General features: G+C 42.6%; 1 protein-coding gene across 5 annotated transcripts in view; it reads left to right on the top strand.

The window, feature by feature from the left end:
• LOC137430211 (collagen alpha-1(XIV) chain) overlaps positions 1-21085 on the top strand; it is a 371222-nt gene that overhangs the window by 50119 nt on the left and 300018 nt on the right. The window contains exons 1-3 of one of the 5 annotated variants that reach the window (XM_078780418.1): positions 9142-9280; positions 14905-14978; positions 19885-19939. In XM_078780418.1, the coding sequence (XP_078636544.1) occupies positions 14961-14978; positions 19885-19939 (73 nt within the window). In that variant the 5' untranslated portion in view covers positions 9142-9280; positions 14905-14960. Of the gene's footprint in view, positions 1-9080; positions 9281-14904; positions 14979-19884; positions 19940-21085 lie in introns of those variants that run through there. The other 4 variants (XM_078780417.1, XM_078780419.1, XM_068120898.2 and 1 more) reach the window with 4 other exon arrangements.

Below are 21085 nucleotides of genomic sequence, written 5' to 3' on the forward strand. Positions count from 1 at the left end.
GGCTTATGGCGGCGTTTGGGCGAGCTCAAGGGCAGCGAAGGCTGCTGGTTGGGGCGGAAGCCCAGCGAGGTTGCACATGCTGCTGGCCCTAAAGGGCAAGGATGATGGCTAGCGCTTAATGGCGTTGCTTTGAGAGGGAGGTTGCCAAAATGAATGGATGGGGACCTACTCCTTATTTGATTGACACAACGCAGATTCAACTATTGGAAAGACGGCCTTATCTAAACACATACTAATGAAATAACTGAAGTCCTATGGTGACCTACGTGTTGCTTGTGGCCTACCTATGGGGTGCAACCTTTAACACTTTAATGATGTCATATTTACAAGTGTGGGTTCTCAAAACCGCAACAATATATATACACACCAGTATATATAAAAAAGATGTTGATGGTTGTTTCAATTGACCATTGACATGTGGATATTATTGTAATCAATACGAAACGTCAATACATGATACACCTTATCCCGCGCAGTCTTGAAAAAAAGAACATGGAAAGGATCCTTTCAACTCTTGCTTTGTGTTTTTGAGCATGGTCTGGACGAGAGCCTATTGACTGTATTTCCTACGAGCCACCATTTTGTCTGAATCTCTATATTCCCCAACATTGAGGGCACGAGCAGCAAATTTGATTGGTGGAGATAGCGAAAAATAGCGTAATATTGTGCCCAGTTACTGCTAAACTGGATGGTTTCAATTGAAATAAAATAAAGGTTTTAAAGGCTATATAATTTTTTAAAATACGTTTACTGCTGCAGATGCACCGTCTTTGACACCAACGTTTTTTTTTTTGTATACAAGATCGAGGCTCGTGTAAGAGCTAACATTAATCCCAAAAAAACAAACGGACACAAAACATATAATAAAGGGAGCGGGAGATGGGGTGAGAGGGGGAAGCACACAAGTACAACATTTGAGAGCAGGGACATCAGGAGATCTGTGGGAGGGAAAGGGCTTGTGGGGAGGAGGCGTGGGAAGGGGAGTGGGGGTGGGAGAGGTATAAACACATGGACACTGCTAGGACTTCCAGGAAAGAAGTCGGTATTTCAAAAGAGTGGATTTGGGGTGAAATTAGCGGGGGTAGAAAATATCAAGGTTTTGGATGGGGGAATAGTAATAATATAATTCAGATCAAGTAATAGTAATAAATAATAAAAAAATAATAGTAATGGTAATAAATACTAATAAAAATAGTAATAAATAGTAAATAGTAAATTAAATAGTAAAATAGTAAATTAAATAGTAATAAATAGAATAGTAATGAAAAAATAATAATCAAGAAATAGGGACAGTTTGGAGAAACTTTTTATCCCATTTTTTTTTTCATTGGCACTGTGGTTTCTATTATGGGTGCATATTATGTGCATCCATTTGAGCTATCAATTTAGCAATAAGTTGGAAACTCAGGATTGTTTCTTGATTATTATTTTTTTGTATTAGTGACTGTCCCTATTCACCCGTAAAACGGGGTGAATAGGGACAGCCATAAAAATCATATTTATTCCTATTTAACCCATATATGGGGTTAATAGGGACTATAAGTTGCTTTTTAAAAAAACAAGAGAACACTTTCAACCCAAATATCAACAAATCAGTATGGTTATCAATTTTCAGCGAAAAAAGGTTTCCAAACTTTTTTTCAGTTTGTGTCCCTATTCACCTTGCTGTCCCTATTCACCCCATTTTACGGTAGTAAGAGTGTGAGATTTGTCAGGATTGTAAGACATGTTCCACTTGTTTGACCAGTCTGTGATTTTGTCCAGGTCTGCAGAGGGTGAGGAGGCTGCAGACTGCCGATCTGAGGGATGAGGTATGGAGTAGCAGAGAGTGGAGTCATCAGCAAAGAGATAGAGAAGATTTTCCAGAGAGTCGGAGAGATCATTGATGAGAACTTATTTAAGACGCTAAATTAGTTATTCATGCCTGTTGTTTGTGTGCTTTATGACGTCCCTAAAAACAGTAAGTTCCCAGTTTGGAATTGTGACCTATCCACAGGATTAAGGGCTAAAAGGGAAGATAACATGTAAGTCGGACCAGCACTCTTATTCCATGATCCACATACACTGCGAATGTGCTCCTGGGTAACTTCACACAAAAAATGTTTACATTTATCCCCACCCCAGCCACACCAACAATTATATACAGTAGTGCAAGGTACAATCACTGCAAGTTCAACCGATCAGGTGCTTTACACATGCAAGCAGAGCGTCACAAATGGGGTAACAGATTTCTGATAGCAGACTCAGGAGCAGGTGATGGAGAATATGGTACAGGTTCCAACAGTTTATGATCGATCGGGTTCAGTCACATTGTGTTTGGACACTTGACAACTGGAATAGATACCAAGGGTTCACTTGACGCAGGCTGAAAATGGGTTGGAGGATTTCGTTCCCAATGCCTTCGGTGGAGCGGGTCAATATTTACCGACTGCATGTCCATTTGACAGTTCCACAGCAAATGCAGGGTTGCCAATTCGATCATTGCAAGACCTGTGAGTCATTTAGATCCACGGCCAGGATTCAGCAAGAAAACAGGATTGAATATGTCAATGACACGTGGAACTGAGGTCCTGTCGTGGTACCACATCTGTTTAAACTGGTGGTTAGAAACTCTGGATGAATCATAAGGTGGATCAGGGCTAAGTGTGTCTTTAGCATTTCACTGAACATCATTTTTATGGGTGTGTGTCCAGTGGTTGTGTGCGGGTGTGTCCTATATGTAAATAAAATGCGTGACGACCTGGTCTGCAGAGAAGAACCGTAATTCACCTTTTTGAGACCACTCTTGATCACCTGGACTGCTCTATCGACCTGGACCACATTTGAAGCGGTGTCTCGGATGAGTTTCGGGTGGTTGCCTTACATACTGGAACAATGACGAACACCACTCTCTAGATCTTCATCGAAACCCGGCCACCAAACGTGGCTAACCGCAATTGACTTCAATGTCCCAATAACTGGATGTAATCCATGTCGTTCAAAACACACCTTGTTCTGACCTTTGGGGGTACAATACAATGCTGTTGCCCCACAGCAGGTAACCAGAATGTAAGGACAGCTTGTCTTTACGAGCAAGGTATGGTCTCACTTTCTCATTCACTGTCAGGATGATACTTTATAGAATAGTCATTGTCTGCTAACATCTCAGCCCAACGCTGAATGCGTGCAGAGGCCTGTGGGTTATTCCCTCACACTCATTGAATAGGGACTGCCATGGTTTGTGGTCGGTTACGAGTTCAAAATGTCCAGAGAACAGATACTGATGCATCTATGTTACACCAAAAGTACATGAAATAGATTACTTTTCAACCATGGAAAAGTTTACTACACCTCTATATGAAGGGGTTTGTGGAGAGGTTCAAGAGCAGTGCGCAGATTCTGAATAAAGGAGTGTTTGCAGGAGGAGGAGCATCACTGATAGCCTCAGTCTTGGACTTCCTGGGCCTTATGCCATCGGCATTGACAATACAACCAATGAATTCCACTTCTGGTAACACAAATCTACACTACCTTAACACCGGGTTCCTCAAGACATTTGAGAACCTCCTCAAGGTTACCCACGTATTCAGACTGGCCGGTGATCAAAACATCTTCTTAAAAACTACAACATTGGGCATTGCGTTTATCAGATTCTCCATACTAGCAACAGTACCCGCCCTACCGGCGGGGCTTCAATTGGGAAGCCCAAATGAAAAGGTAAAATATCAGAAATTGAGGGCTTTTTTATTTTAAACGATTCATATAAACATCCGTTGAATCATATCACACGCAAATCATCAAAATCTAAACAGTACATGGCTAAACAGTACATGGACGATCACGTACCATGTACGTCGTGCGTCTCGCTCGCTCTCATGATGTCCCGATAATGATCCTTCAGTAGGTTCACCGACGGAAACCTTGTTATGACTTTTACTTCCTCTAGACAGTCAAGTTCGCTCATCTTTTTGGTGCACCTGCACGAGCCGAGAACGGCCCGTGCAGGGGCTGATCCGAGGATCTCATCGAACCATCCGATCGGTAGTAGCGACGGGCGGTGTGTACAAAGGGCAGGGACTTAATCAACGCGAGCTGATGACTCGCGCTTACTGGGAATTCCTCGTTCGTGGGACACTGTCTCAAGCCCCAGTCCCCATCACGGATGGGGCTCAGCGGTTTAGCCGAGCCTGACGGCGATGGGCAAGGTACACGCTGGCCAGTCCAGTGTAGCGCGCGTGCGGCCCCGGACATTGAAGGGCATTAAACATTAAACATTCATTAAACATTAAACGTTCATTAAAGGATTACGAAACGAAAAACATTACAAAATTACGTCCACACCTTCACGTCTAACACTACCGTGAACACATACATCGTCACAATGAGAACATCATCACAATGAACGTTATGCGAACGCAAATGTTATGCGGGAGTCCAAACCTGAGAATGTTGGAGACCAAAGCTGAAATTGGGAAAACTAAATAGCCTATTTTACTCCCAGGTGTCCCAGGATTACCCACCCAAAATATCTTTATGATCGGTTCAGCAATTTTTATGGTACCTTCGAACAGACAGACGGACATTTGGTGAATTATAGTAAGATTACGTTGAAATATTTTGTTGAAATTCTCCATATTTTGGGTCCCATTATCTGCCATGATCTTTCCTGGGAAAACCACATTTACAAGCTGGCCTCCAAAGCCAGTCGCCGACTGGGCATCCTCCGTCGTACGAAGTCCTTCCTTGGCACACCTGAGCTCCTCGCCACATACTAGACTTTCATCCGCAGCTCAATGGAATACTGTTCTCCCCTCTGGGCCGGTGCTCCTGCCTCACACCTAGCTCGGCTTCACGGTGTTGAAACCAAAGCTTTCAGAATCATTGTAATCTCCCACGATGAAGCTAACTCCGAGGGCCTTTCACTCAATCACCGCAGGCAGGTTGGTGGTCTTTCTTTCTTCTACTGATTCCTTTCCGGCCTAGCTCCCCCAGCTTTCTCTGTGCTCTGTCCCCCAAATATTCCTACAGGTCGCACAAGATCTGCCAGCAACCCTCTTATGGTTAAACTGCCAAAATCAAGACTCTCTGCTTACTTTCACTCCTTCATTCCTCTTTTATCCCGGCTCTGGAACAAACTGCCTCACTCTCTTCAATCCCACTCCTCCCTCCAGGTCTTTAAAACAGCTGTTCACCACCATCTCTTATCTTTCCCCATCCAAAACATTGATCTTTGCAAGGTTTGCAAGTTCTTTGATTGATCTTTTGCAAGATTGATCAACTACGGGAACGTAAAAAAGGTCATTCCTCTTTGGAGTACATAGATTACAGTCGATCTATGGTCGGATCTCAAGAACATTGTGTGTGTGTTCATTTACCAAGTTTCTTGTGAAGAGATTGCGAAGTGGTTTCAGCATTTGAGCAAGCACTCCATTCAAAACCGTTAAGGAACGGCCGGCTTGGCAAGCGTTAGCTAGCTGCGTGGTGAATGAGCACAACCTGAGCTTCCACCCTTTCAGTTTCATGTTAAACAGAAGGAGCGAGTTTCAAAAGTTCACTACGAAAAATGCCACGGTAGCGGCAGAAAGGGCCATGTTATTAACCCAACACTTATGGGGTACCTAGAGTACAGTAGATCTTCGCTCAGTTCTGTAAGTAAAACTTACCTCACGCATGTTGGGATTCCTCCAAATTTCTTCATATAGTGTTATAAACAGCATTAGCGACTGTTTAAAAAGCTAATCATACGTGCTTGTGGTTCATAATATTCATTACTTCTGGTAGAGGCCATTGCTCCCATGAAAACGCCATGATAAGCTATTTATATACGTTGACTTGCCGGAAAAACCCCTTGGGGGAAGTGGGATATTATTGGTATTAATATTGTTTTGTAATAACATTAATATGACGCTATTATCGTTAGTTTTGTTATTCGAAGCGGCCTTTGTAAAAACGCCACGATAAAGCTATTTTAACATTTATATACACCTCAACATTCAACCCATTGACGGCAATGGCGGGGAAAACCCCCTTGGGGAGGGGGGCAAATGAATGCGCTACAACCTTCATTGTGTAACCTCAAGTTTGGTTGAGATTGGGTAAGTAACTACAGAATGTATAGGTGTCAAAAATTCATCAGTCAGACACAAATGGCGTATTTTAGTATGATGTTAACCAATGCCAGCATGATTTACCCGTGGGAGAACTCAACGACCTGCTCCCACGCTTCGGCACAGAATTGCTCTCCCTCTGAACTGAATTGTTGGGTTGAGCATATTGGTGACATTGAGGTTTCTCAGCTGACGATGACGAGTTCAATTCGTTCACATTAAACAAACTTGACTGGGAGTTGTTGTATAACCCTGGACAGTTCTCTTGAACAAGCCCGCGGCATGGAGACAGCCGATTGATCTCCCAGGAGAGACCCAGAGATCCCCCACATCTAGGATCGTGTACTCCCGCCTTGTAGTGTTTAGCCATAATCTCGACAAGTTCGTCGTAGTTTTTGTCCTTTGGTTTATCGAGGGAAACGAGTTCCTTCATCATGGCGGACACAAGTTTTGTCGCCAGTTGACGACCACGGCGAGCCAGCCTGGCTCGGCATCCTCTGCTGCCGCCATCTTATTCAACAATCCCATTCACTGTGCATACGTGCCCCGGTACCTTCACACAGAGGGTGTACAGGAAGGACTTTTAATTTTGTTTGACAGGGAGACAGACTAAACTAGAACGGGCACTCGGTAGAGCGCATACCTTCGCCGCAGCTACTGTTCTGTACTTGGCATGGGAGTGTAGGGAACAGAACAACAAAAATACGATTTTGACCTTTTCGTGACCTTGACCTTGACCTTTGACCCGATTGCTCCCAAAATCTAATCAAATGTGTCCCGTATAATAACCAATCATCCCACCAAATTTCATGCAATTCGGTTGAATACTTTTTGAGTTATGCGAATAACATACACACACACACACACACAGACATACAAATAAATACACAGCGATCAAAACATAACCTTCCGCTTTTGCGAAGGTAAATAGCTATCTCACTCTGTGCGCATGCGTGTTCAGGGTGGGCTTCCCCACAATTTGCCACCAAATGCAGAGCCAAATTTCTGCTAAACTGCGGGTCTGTGTTCCGATTCATGCTGCGATTAATGTTCTGCAGTGTTCAAAATATAACAAGCGTTACGCCTAGGTCCCCCGTCGGGGAAGTGATGTGAGTTGACAAAGTGGAAGACGCAGAAAACATGCTATGATATGATATTTCGCTCACAAGTTTCAGACAGATATATGGTGGCGGCCATCTTGAATTTTGACGTGGCGAGCCAATTTTAAATAGCGTTCTTCCTTATGCCTAGATACACCCACACACCAGATTAGAAGTTGGTACTCCGCTTATTTTTCAAGATATTCCGCTCACAAGGTTCAGACATACATGGCGGCGGCCATCTTGGATTTTGACGTGGTGACTCAATTTTAAATAGCGTTCTTCCTTATGTGTAGATACATCCACACACCAGATTAGAAGTTGGAACTTCGCTTATTTTTCAAGATATTTCGTTCACAAGGTTCAGACATATATATGGTGGCGGCCATCTTGGATTTTGACGTGGCGACCCAATTTTCAATACCGTTCTTCCTTATGCCGAGATACACCCACACACCAGATTAGAAGTTGGTACTTCGCTTATTTTTCAAGATATTCCGCTCACAAGGTTCAGACATACATGGCGGCGGCCATCTTGGATTTTGACGTGGCGACCCAATTTTCAAAAGGGTTCTTCCTTATGCCTAGGTACACCCACACACCAGATTAGAAGTTGATACATCGCTTATTTTTCAAGATATTCTGCTCACAAGGTTCAGACATACATGGCATCAGACATACATGGCGGCGGCCATCTTGGATTTTGACGTGGGTTGCACCCACACACCAAATTCGAATGCGGTCCTTTGCTTATGCACGCACGTACGCACACACGCATGCCTGCACGCACGGACGTACGGAAGGACGGACGGATGGACGGACAGCCGGAAGGACGGACTGACGGACGGACACACGGATGGAGGGGAAAACCATCGTCCCCCTTTCGCTCCGCAGTGCGACGGGGGACAAAAATCTATTGCAATTAAGCAGTTCCTCGATGATAGACAGACGTGTCTTTTGCAGCAGTAGACAGACAGACAGACAGCCAAACAAACATACATTATGAGCCATTTGCCCTTTCCCCTCCCCATTTGGTTCAGTAAATAAACGAACAATGAAAATCATTGAATGAATTGCTTCAGCACATTTTGTGTGAATAACAGGTTCTGTAATTGACGAAGTAATTATATGTCTATGTCAATCGTTTTATTAATGAGATTGCTTTGTGTTGTGAATAAAAACATTAAGATATTTATATATGATATATATATATATATATATATATATATATATATATATAAATAATTTCCTTCCTTTCTGCTGGAATAAAAACTTCAAAGAAAATTTGGGAAGTGAGACATGAGGGTACTTGTCTATCGTCTGGGACTCATCGCCCAAACTTCATCGAGAGGGACCTGATCCATCTGAGAGGGACCGATGTGGATGATCCAAGAGAAAGTTTTGTGTGTGTGTGTGTGTGTGTGTGTGTGTGTGTGTGTGTGTGTATGTATATATATATATATATATATATATATATATATATATATATATATATATATAATATTGAATTACATACGTGTGTGTGTGTATATCAGTGTGACTATATGTGTGTGTGTGTAAAAGACAAATATCATAAGGTAGACCTGTGGATCCCTTTCTATATTTGATTGTATATCTGGTGGTTGTTTGTGTGTTTCAAGCTGCCTGGATGGCTCATGCAGGAGAGCAGACGCACGGGCGATGTCGGAGCTTGTACGACGCTTTGGGGTTTAAAAAGGCGGGGCTAAGTTAGTGGGTGGGGGACGGGAGGGGGGGCTGGTGTGCAAAGCCCACGAGGAAGTGGGTGACGGGGTTGAGCCTCAGTGGAATTATCGGGAGGAGAGGGGATGGCGTAAGGGAGAGTGGGGAGTGAAGATGTAAGGAAAGGGGGTGGGGAAAGTGCGTGGGGAGGCGTGGGGGTACAAGGGATTTCGGGAGAATAGAAGGTTGGTTATTCCGTCCGTTGGACAGACCGAGTGTGCTCAATGATTCCGCGTGTACACTGATAGACAGACACAGCAGGTGAGCCAGTGAGTCGGGCTCTGGACCATCGGCGAGGATCTTGGTGGAGTCAGCGAGGGTCCGGTGCATCCCGTGGGTCTGTAACCGATCCAGGTGAGATCAGAATGGTGTCCTTACTGACCGTTTGCTTTAGTTCTGCATGTATAAAGTCCCAGGTGCTATCTGTGAAGATTTATAATGTGTGAGGGTGGAGTTGAGATTACACCTTCGGGCTGTGAGCATCCAGGTGTCCCCATTTTCTTTGCTCGGGACACTCGCATACCTGACTTGGTGGTAGGTGACTCATTTAATTATTGTTGTTCTGCTCTGAAGCCCCAAGGTGTGCACGCCTCTCTTACCTGTCTCATCATAGGATCGTCACCCTGAACCGGTTACATCCGACCGATGTTTAATTTGTCAATCAGATTTTGTGCAACTCCTGTATATTGATATCGAACTTTATTGTGCACAGGATCGATTTAGTTGTTTTTGGTGAATTTGTCGATCTGGTTTTTATAAAAGCAAGATGTGATGGGTCGTACGAGTCCAAATGTAACGCACAAACGTGATGCACGAATGTGACGTTTAAAGTCGTCTATGTGACGTTTAAAATCGTTAATCGGAGGAATTCTTATAAAATTTAAAACATTATGCGTTTGTTGAACCAGAAATAAATATTGTTAAAACTTTCCCTTTAATAAATAAGGGATAAGTATTGAAAATTAAATAAATATGGATTCATAATAATAATAAAAATTAATTAAATGAATAGTACAAAGAATAATGAATTGTTCCCATTAGCCTCGTAAAAACTGTCATTCATAAATGACACATGAAACTGTCACCTGAGGTTGTCAGGTATCTCCTGAAGCCAGGTGTTGGCTTAACGGTTCAGGTGGCTGGCTTGAGATCTCAGAGTCCTGAGTTTGAGCCCCTCTTGGACCGTTGAATTAACACCAGGTGGGTTGACTTAACCGGTCATCCTTCCAAGGTTGTCAAAATGAGCACCAGCTTACTGGTAATGAGGGGGGCACTGCATCGGCAGTCACAGCCACACTTCCAGAAGAAGATGATGCAACCAGCAGCCACATTCTGCGCACGGACCAGCACCAGTGATCTCTTCAAGTTTTACGAATATTGTTTTGCGATGGCTCATCTCCAGGATTTTTGATAATGTGGGAATCATTGCCTGTAGATACAGCATCCGTGTGATTAAGAAAGAGAAAGAACATCACAAGATGAAAAGTCTGCTCTGTATAGAGAATGATTTAGATTTATACGAGAGTACAAGTTGCATTCACCACTTGAAGGTGAGCATTGACATGGAGTGAAGACCAAGGTGCACGTCCTGAGACAGCGTTTCGGCCTCACATCTGTACATTGCTCATCTTGCGCCATTGCATAACAAGTCACGATTACGATGCATTGATGGTTTTCCCACGTTCAAGAAATTCCACTTGATTTAAACCGACAAGTTCCCAAAACATCATTGCCATCTGACTTCCTTGCTGGTGCTGAACCTTAATTTATTATTTTTTATGGTGGGGTCCAACAATCTTCCATGTTTGTGGAACATCAACCGAGGCCATCACTTTTTTTCCTTCCGCCCTCACCTTTTCATCTTCATTCATTTTTAAATTCCTTTTCTCCGCAACCGCTTCAGCGATGGACGCAAAACTTCCAACATTGGAGCACCTACCCATGGGTAATTTATTTTAAACAAACTAGCATTGGATTGAAAATGTGGCCAGCTTTCCAAAAGGTCTGCTTTCTGTAGCCATGGGTTCCAGGGTGTTTTACGTATCGGGAATAATGTCTCGACCTCGCTTCGCTCGGCCTTGGCCAAATCATCTTCAACAAATCATCTCCCTCCCTCTGGGAACATTCCAGGAGCTCTGATGTAATGACCACCCAAGTCGCCTTTTGAACAGACCTATTTGGTCACCATGTTTCACCAATATTATTGAATCCCAAGTTATAATGAGTTTCCTTACTTCCAACACTGACATCCAGCTGTTCTGCAATTTCACCGACCGTGTGAATAATCTGTTCAATACATGATATATATGGTTGAGTGACGCCAGTTGGTTGCATGTGAAAATGCTCAAGATCCCTCAACAATTTTGCTCCATCTTTGAACTTTCCGCATCATTTATCCAAAACTACATGAAATATATATATTGATCTGCTTGTGATTTTGATCTGCTTTCATGTTCTCCTTCACAAGGAGCTCCATTCGACAGCATACATGTCTATGTTGGCTGTATAATCGGACACTTTTTTTTTACCCAGAATGCTTTAGCCAACTTTGATGCCCACTTCCTGGATAACTTTCTTGGGGTAGATGATATTATTGCACAGAAGTTTCAATCCTGGACGATGATTTCTACATTTTCCATACCATGAAACATTACACGCCAGCTTTGAACCCCCTCACTGATCCTATGGGAGGGTTATCAAAGGAGGGAATTTATGGAGGGGGGGAGGGTGGGGGCAGGGGGTGGGATATACAGATGATTGGGTATGATTTATTTCTATTATATATTTTCACGGTGGTATATTTGTCAACGTGATGTTGACTTCAAATCTTGTCCGTAATTTTATTTACGAGAAGCACCCGGTCCCTATGGGAGCGGCCAAGGGGGTTATGTTATTATCCTTATTCACACGTGTAATTAAAAATACTCCAAAATACCTCTCGCTTGGTAATTCAAAACATCTCACTGCACTGGAAAACGTGCAGTAAAGTAAAGCTGATAGTAAAGGGTGGGGACTTGTAATACCCTCTTCCACCTGGAGGTGGTGCTACACGATACACATTTACATAGAGAAATTGCAAACCTTCATCGTCCCCCCCCCCCCCCCCCCCTGCAAGACCACCGGCAAAGATAAAAACACCCTTATACACTAGTTTGGGTCATGTTGATCCTATGTAGCAAGTCTGGATGTAATCGGCTTAGAACTGTAGGAGTAGCGTGACAAACAAACAAACACACACACACTGGTCCGTGAAGTAAGGATGCCTTTTATTAGTCCCCTACCGGTGTACACCGGAGGGGACTATAGGTTTGCACGCCGTCCCTCCGTCCGTCCGTCCGTCAGTCTGTCAGTCCATCACGCAAAGAACAGTTTTCCTGGCTTTTTTTCGAAACACTTAACGCTAATGATTTCAAACTTGGCACATGGTTTCCTCATGATAAGTTACAGATCAAGTTCAAACTTCACGACGTTTCGATAATTTTTGACAAAGTTATGGCACTTTGAACTTTGGGAATTCTGATAATTCTGATGATTGTGCCATTTTAAGTGCCATTTTAACTCAGTGCCATTTTAAGTTTTAATTTCCTTTAAAAACCAATTTCTCTGCAATAATTGGACCGATTGAGATCAAATTTTCACCATAGGAGGGACTCGGTCTGTAGAATATTTTAATGGTAATTATGACGTCACAGGTCACGTGGTTCGGCCGCCATATTGTTTTTCGTGAAAACACGAAAACCCCTTTTTCTCTACAACGGCTGAACAGATCGAGGCCAAACTTTTCAGGCAGAATCACATACCCATGACGAACAAAAAAGTCAGCGAGCATGACGTCATGCATCACATGGTTTCAGAGTTATGACGTTTTTAAGCATGAACCTTTAAAACCGAGCTCCTCCCTCATTTTTGATCCAATCGAGGGGAAACTTCACACATCTGTTCAGCATGTCAATCTACTAAAATGTCCTTTTGAAATTTGCGATAGGGCACGTGGTTTGGCAGATATCGTTAATTAAACGAAAATATATATATTTTAAATGGATATCTCTTGAATCGCTCGTACCTCAGACCGTGAGTTGGTAATAATTTATATAATTCACACAGTGCAATACGTGCAGGCTGCTCCACGGAGCGACCTTGCGGGCTTATCAACGAGGCGAGGCATGACACACGTGTCTCAGCATACCTCAGATCAAGTTTGAAAACCAGCATCAACCATGCATAAATTTGCATATTCGATCATTTTTGACAAAGTTATGGCACTTTGAACTTTGGTAGGGGACATGTATTGCAGCGCAATACTCAGAATGCTTGTTACATTATGAATGAAGATTGTTTTAAATTTGTGATATATTTAGTTAGTGCTTTTAAAAGTATTTTGAAATTGTTTTGAAGTGTGAACTTGAATTATTTTGTGTAAAAATGAAAAAGAACACAAAGAGGATTTTGTTAGACTTAAAGGGTTTAGTAAGAGGAGGGAGGGGGACGGACCAAAGGGATGGATAGGCGCACTGGGGAAAGGGGTGTGGGTTCTTACACAGGGGAGGTTTATGCAGACCAAGGGGGTTTACACTGAGAGGGTTTAGTTGGACTGAGATGACTTACACATGCAGTGGTCTGCAAAAGTGTTCACCCCTACCAATAATGCCACATTTAGGACAAATTACCTAGTAAAAATTTTTCCAAATGAACTTTTTTGTTAATAACTGAAGAGGTCAAACTAAACAATGTTATAGTTGTAGGAGGTTACAGGGTCGGGGCCGGGGGGTGGGGAGGGGGAACCTGCAGCACAGACTTCCGAAACCCCTCTCCTCCCTTCAAAAGCGATCGTTTTTTTCCATATGTATTAACGTGTAAATAACCGAAGATGCGGTCTCGGAATGTGGGATCACTCGGTATTCCTCAGGCCACAGCTGATGTTGATGGCAGCGTTCAGCATGGAACTGATTTTACCATTCAGTTTGTTCCCGCGGTGCATACTTGATGATGAACGAATTACCAGAATCATCAATTTGTCATCTGAGATGCTTCTTTCTCCTCACCATTCATGAAACCAAGAAGTGGAATGGTATCCCAAATATCAGATACTCCAGAGTCCCCATCATCCTGAATTTGGCACTCGGTCTGAGTTTTCAAGACTCAAGAACATGCTTTTTGACCGTGGGAAATTCTCCAGGGTATACGATGGGCATCAAATGTGATGAAGAAGAAAACGTTGTTATTAGTGATTCACATCGTCGAAATGATGAAGGCAAATGTTCATCTGATGGCAAAACCGTAATTCTGAAGGTCACTTCCATGTCAAACCTTGTTCACTACATCAGATATTGATTTGTTTTGATCGTTATGTCATTTGTTTCATTCAATTGCATTTCTATGATGAGATAATAATTATCATAAATATTGAGTTTAAAAAATATTGAGCGCAAAAAAATTACATTGCATTGAAAAATATCGTTTTGTTGCAGAGAGAGGGGACCATTTTTCATGGATGTTTCTTTTTGTCATGAATTCTAAAGACTATTCTAATTTGATTTAGGGTTAATTAGGCAAAGGGGTTGAATACCTATGCAACTGAGAATCATCTGATTTTCTCTGTTAATCTAACTTTTTCACATTTTATCTGAATTTTTTTAGCTTTATAACTTTGAAGTTGTTTGTGAAGACTCTCAAGGTTACCAGAGGTAAAATCAAAAATAGACTTATATCTGAGAAGTAATTTGCATGGTATTTGACAAAATTGAGAGACGTAAGCATTTGGTGTTTGTGTTTGAACAGGAGATTGTTCGACAAAGAGCATACCTTGAGAAAAGGTTTTCTGTGGAAGTTTAGAGTTTGAAATGATGTGATTATAAGAAATATCAGCACTTGAGGATAGATGTTTTTTTTTACATATTTAAAGGAGATTAATTTTTTGATAGAGCACCTGATGCAGATTGTACCATTCTAAATGAAGGCTTCACTGTGTAAACTTGCAGGAAGATGCAACTGTGCAGCCATCTCGTGGTCGTGCTTCTCGCCGTGCAGCAAGTACATGAGGCCAACTGCCAAGGTATCGTTTGGGTGATTTAAAGATTCTTCTCCTTATGTTCTGCAAATTTGCTGTTTCAGATTTTATTACAACCTCTTCATAGTCTCAGACTGGTAGAGCAGCTGGGACATGTAAATGAGGATACACAAAGCAAAACTGGTGTTTAAATGTGGTATAATAAGTAATAGTGGTGGTTAAATGTGGTATAATAAGTAATAGTGGTGGTTAAATGTGGTATAATAAGTAATAGTGGTGGTTAAATGTGGTAGAATAAGTAATAGTGGTGGTTAAATGTGGTATAATAAGTAATAGTGGTGTTTAAATGTGGTGTAATAAGTAATAGTGGTGGTTAAATGTGGTATAATAAGTAATAGTGGTGGTTAAATGTGGTATAATAAGTAATAGTGGTGGTTAAATGTGGTATAATAAGTAATAGTGGTGGTTAAATGTGGTATAATAAGTAATAGTGGTGGTTAAATGTGGTATAATAAGTAATAGTGGTGGTTAAATGTGGTATAATAAGTAATAGTGGTGGTTAAATTTGGTATAATAAGTAATAGTGGTGGTTAAATGTGGTATAATAAGTAATAGTGGTGGTTAAATGTGGTATAATAAGTAATAGCGGTGGTTAAATTTGGTATAATAAGCAATAGTGGTGGTTAAATTTGGTATAATAAGTAATAGTGGTGGTTAAATGTGGTATAATAAGTAATAGTGGTGGTTAAATTTGGTGTACTTAATAAGTGGTGTGCAATGAGGTGTACTGAATGAGAGTGGTGTGTAATGAGGTGTATTTTATGAGAGTGGTGTTTAATGAGGTGTATTTAATGAGTGGGATGTAATGAGGTGTACCTGATGAGAGTGGGGTGTAATGAGGTGTACTTGATGAGTGGGATTTAATGAGGTGTACTTATTGAGAGTGGGGTGTAATGAGGTGTACTTATTGAGAGTGGTGTATGATGAGGTGTACGTATTGAGAGTGGGGTGTAATGAGGTGAACTTATTGAGAGTGGTGGGTAATGAAGTGTACTTATTCAGAGTGGTGTGTGATGAGGTCTACTTCTTGTGAATGGTGTGAGATGAGGTGCACTTACCGAGTGGTGTGATATAAGCTGTACCTATTGAGAGTGGAATGAAATGAGGTGTACTTTTTGAGAGTGGGGTGTGATGAGGTGTACCTGATGAGAGTGGGGTGTAATGAGGTGTACTTATTGAGAGCGGGATGAGGTGTACTTGAAGAGTGGGATGTAATGAGGTGTACTTATTGAGAGCGGGATGAGGTGTACTTGATGAGTGGGATATAATGAGGTGTACTTATTGACAGTGGGGTTTAATGGGGTGTACTTATTGAGAGTGATGTATGATGAGGTGTACGTATTGAGAGTGGTGTATGATGAGGTGTACTTATTGAGAGTGGGGTGTAATGAGGTGTACTTATTGAGAGTGGTGGGTAATTAAGTGTACTTATTGAGAGTGGTGTGTGATGAGGTGTACTTATTGTGAGTGGTGTGTGATGAGGTGTACTTATTGAGAGTGGTGTATGATGAGGTGTAATTATTGAGAGTTGGGTGTAATGAGGTGTACCGATTGAGAGTGGAATGTAATAATGTGTACTTTTTGAGAGTGGGGTGTGATGAGGAGTACTTGATGAGAGTGGGGTGTGATGAGGTGTACTTGATGAGAGTGGGGTGTATTGAGGTGTACCCTATGAGAGTGGGATGTAAAGAGGTGGACTTGATGAGAGTAGGGTGTAATGTGGTGTACTTATTGAGAGTGGGGTGCAATGAGGTGTACTTATTGAGAGTGGGGTGTAATGAGGTGTACTTGAGGAGTGGGATTTAATGAGGTGTACTTATTGAGAATGGTGGGTAATGAAGTGTACTTATTCAGAGTGGTGTGTGATGAGGTCTACTTCTTGCGAGTTGTGTGTGATGAGGTGTGCTTGTTGTGAATGGTGTGTGATGAGGTGCACTTACTGAGTGGTGTGATATGAGGTGTACCTATTGAGAGTGGAATGAAATGAGGTGTACTTATTGACAGTGGGGTTTAATGAGGTGTACTTATTGAGAGTGGTGGTTAATTAAGTGTACTTATTGAGAGTGGTGTGTGATGAGGTGTACTTATTGTGAGTGGTGTGTGATGAGGTGTACTTATTGAGAGTGGTGTATGATGAGGTGTACTTATTGAGAGTGGGGTGTAATGAGGTGTACTTATTGAGAGTGGTGGTTAATTAAGTGTACTTATTGAGAGTGGTGTGTGATGAGGTGTACTTATTGTGAGTGGTGTGTGATGAGGTGTACTTATTGAGAGTGGTGTATGATGAGGTGTACTTATTGAGAGTTGGGTGTGATGAGGTGTACTTGATGAAAGTGGGGTGCATTGAGGTGTACCCTATGAGAGTGGGGTGTAAAGAGGTGTACTTGATGAGAGTAGGGTGTAATGTGGTGTACTTATTGAGAGTGGGGTGTAATGAGGTGTACTTATTGAGAGTGGGGTGCAATGAGGTGTACTTATTGAGAGTGGGGTGTAATGAGGTGTACTTATTGAGAGTGGGGTGTAATGAGGTGTACTTATTGAGAGTGGGGTGTAATGAGGTGTACTTATTGAGAGTGGGGTTTAATGAGGTGTACTTATTGAGAGTGGGGTGTAATGAGGTGTACTTATTGAGAGTGGGTTGCAATGAGGTGTACTTATTCAGTGGGGTGTAATGAGGTGTACTTATTGAGAGTGGGGTGTAATGAGGTGTAAATGATGAGAGTGGGGTGTGATGAGGTGTACTTGATGAGAGTGGGTTGTGATGAGGTGTACTTGATGAGAGTGGGGTGTGATGAGGTGTACTTGATGAGAGTGGGGTGTATTGAGGTGTACCTGATGAGAGTGGGGTGTAAAGAGGTGTACTTGATGAGAGTGGGATGTAATGAAGTGTATTTGATGAGAGTGGGGTGTAAGGAGGTGGACTTATTGAGAGTGGGGTGTAAGGAGGTGGACTTATTGAGAGTGTGGTGTAATGAGGTGTACTTATTGAGAGTGGGGTGTAATGAGGTGTACTTATTGAGAGTGGAGTGTGATGAGGTGTAGACTACTTAATGAGAGTGGTGTATAATGAGGTGTACTTGATGAGAATGGTGTGTAAAGAGGTGTACTTATTGAGAGTGGTGTGTGAGGAGGTGTACTTATTGAGAGTGGTGTGTGAGGAGGTGTACTTATTGAGAGTGGTGTGTGATGAGGTGTACTTATTGCGAGTGGTGTGTGTCTGTGTGATGAGGTTTACTTATTGAGAGTTCTGTGCAATGAAGTGTACTTACTGAAAATGGTGGTGTGCAATAACTGTGTACTGAATGAATATCTGCTTTACATTTGTCAGCATTAAATGAAATTGCATTTTTATCTCATTCAAAATGAAACCACATCAGAACATTTAATTGAAACAACTGAGACCTATTTTCTACAAACACAGGTGGAGGTGTACACAACATTGTTTCAGATGATTGAATCGAATACAGTGTAAGAAAGTAGTTTTGGAGAATAAAGGAACACTCCCCCAGTATCTCCACAACCGAACATTCTCCACAACCGATTGCACATCATTACTCAAATATGCCCTTCAGTTATATGCATAACCTCACCCAAAGGCTATCCACAACCAAATGCCCTCTTCATCCGAATGCTCATCTTCACCTGAATGTTTCTCCTCACCCAAATGTGCCTCTTTGTCTGAGTTCCGAATGGATCCAAGTGCCCAATCCACGACTGAACGCTATCCACAACCGAACGCAATCCACAACCGTCACTATCCATAACCGAACACGATCCATAACCGAACACTATTTACAACTTAATGGATATCCACTACCAAACGCAATCCACAACCGAACGCAATAAACAACTGAACGCTATCCACAACCGAACGCTATACGCTACCGAACGCTATCCACTGCCGAACGCTATCCTCTAACGAACGCTATCCGCTGCCGAACGCTATCCGCTGCCGAATGCTATCCACTGCCGAACGCTATCCACTGCCGAACGCTATCCGCTGCCGAACGCTATCCGCTGCCGAACGCTATCCGCTGCGGAACGTTATCCACTGCCAAAAGCTGCCCGCTGCCGAACGCTATCCGCTGCCGAACGCTATCCTCTACCGAACGCTATCTGCTACCGAACGCTATCCGCTACCGAACGCTATACGCTGCCGAACGCTATCCGCTGCTGAACGCTATCCGCTGCCGAACGCTATCCGCTACCGAAAGCTACCCGCTACCGAACGCTATCCGCTGCCGAACGCTATCCGCTGCTGAACGCTATCCGCTGCCGAACGTTATCCACTGCCGAAAGCTACCCGCTACCAAACGCTATCCGTTACCGAACGCTATCCGCTGCCGAACGCTATCCGCTGCTGAACGCTATCCGCTGCCGAACGCTATCTGCTACCGAAAGCTGTCTGCTACTAAACGCTATCCACAACCGAAGGCTATCTACAACCGAACGCTATCTACAACCGAATGCTATCTACAACCGAACGCTATCCACAAATGAATGGATATCCACTACCAAACGTTATTCACTACCAAACACTATCCACTATCGAATGCTATCCGCTACTGAACGCTATCCGCTACCGAATGCTATCCGCTACCGAACGCTATCCGCAACCGAATGCTATCCCCTACTGAACGCTATCTGCTACTGAACGCTATCCGCTGCCGAATGCTATCTGCTACCAAACACTATCCACTATTGAACGCTATCTATTACCGAACACTATCCGCAACTAAACGCTATCCACAACCGAATGCTATCCGCAACTGAGTGTTATCTCCAACTGAACACTATCCATAACCGAGTGCCATCCACAACAAAACGATGTTGTAAAATATATTGATTATGGTTGGATGAAGCCATTGAAGGGGAAAGCTGCTCTTTACAGACCAGGTTCATGAATCTGGAGACCTCAATGAAGTCTGTTCCTGCCCAACCCAGTGGTAAGAAACTCTACCTGATGACTCAGCATGTTTCGGTGGTGGTGGGTTGCTGGTTCTTTCATTGTGCAATCTATCTCCTTCAATGCAATCTGTAAAATGTGCATACCACCTGGTCTACTGCATGTACTAAATGAAGGTCACACTTATTTGTTTCTCCTTCATTTTCCTATTGAGCTTTGATTCTCCGCAATACTACCATCCAAGTAAACTGCTACCCCATAACCAATATTTTGTCAGCCAAGAGTTGCGGTGAGATTGTTGATGTTGGATTAACTATTGACATAAGTGCAGGATCATAATGCCATTCATGTTTATGCTGAAAGTCTGTGGCTGTAGGTAAAGTGGAAATTTGGAGCCTGGGTGAGCGAGGAGTAGTTGGCTAGGGTCCAGTTAATAGGACCGAGTGTCGAGACCACCACTGTCATTCACATTACAGAACTTCAATCAACTAATTTTGTTTCAGATCCTCTTGGCCCCTTGTTTCATGTAGCTAGTGTGGCTTGATTTCGTGTATTTCTTACCTAGTTCTCCAGGAGCCTACTTTACTTTCCCCACAGGTCATGGATCATCTGGAGAAATTTCAAAAGGAAATGCAGTTAGAACCCACAAAATGTTTTATGAGTGTGTCCAACAAATTAACCTTGTAACAACAATCAGTTATTAAAGTAAACACAGAACAGTGGAAGGAAAGACCATCCCTCACCTTTATTTGCAGAGCCATCATATATTCTTCTTACAAGCATTCCACAACAGAAAGCTATCCACAACAGAAAGCTATCCACAACAGAAAGCTATCCACAACAGAAAGCTATCCACAACAGAAAGGTATCCACAACAGAAAGCTTTCCACAACAGAAAGCTGTCCACAACAGAAAGCTGTCCACAACAGAAAGCTGGTCCACAACAGAAAGCTGTCCACAACAGAAAGCTGGTCCACAACAGAAAGCTGTCCACAACAGAAAGCTGTCCGCAACAGAAAGCTGTCCACAATCGAAAACGATTCACTGGCTTTTCCAAGTTTATCAAAGCTAATGGCAAATGTCCTTTTCAGTCTTTCCAGAAATATTATATCAGGATATCGACAAATGTCCTTTTAGTTCTTTCCAGAAATATTATATCAGGATATCGACAAATGTCCTTTTCGGT

Source organism: Myxine glutinosa, chromosome 6 (assembly GCF_964187855.1).
Source record: "Myxine glutinosa chromosome 6, kmMyxGlut1.1, whole genome shotgun sequence".
In the NCBI taxonomy this organism is placed as follows: Eukaryota; Metazoa; Chordata; class Myxini; order Myxiniformes; family Myxinidae; genus Myxine; species Myxine glutinosa.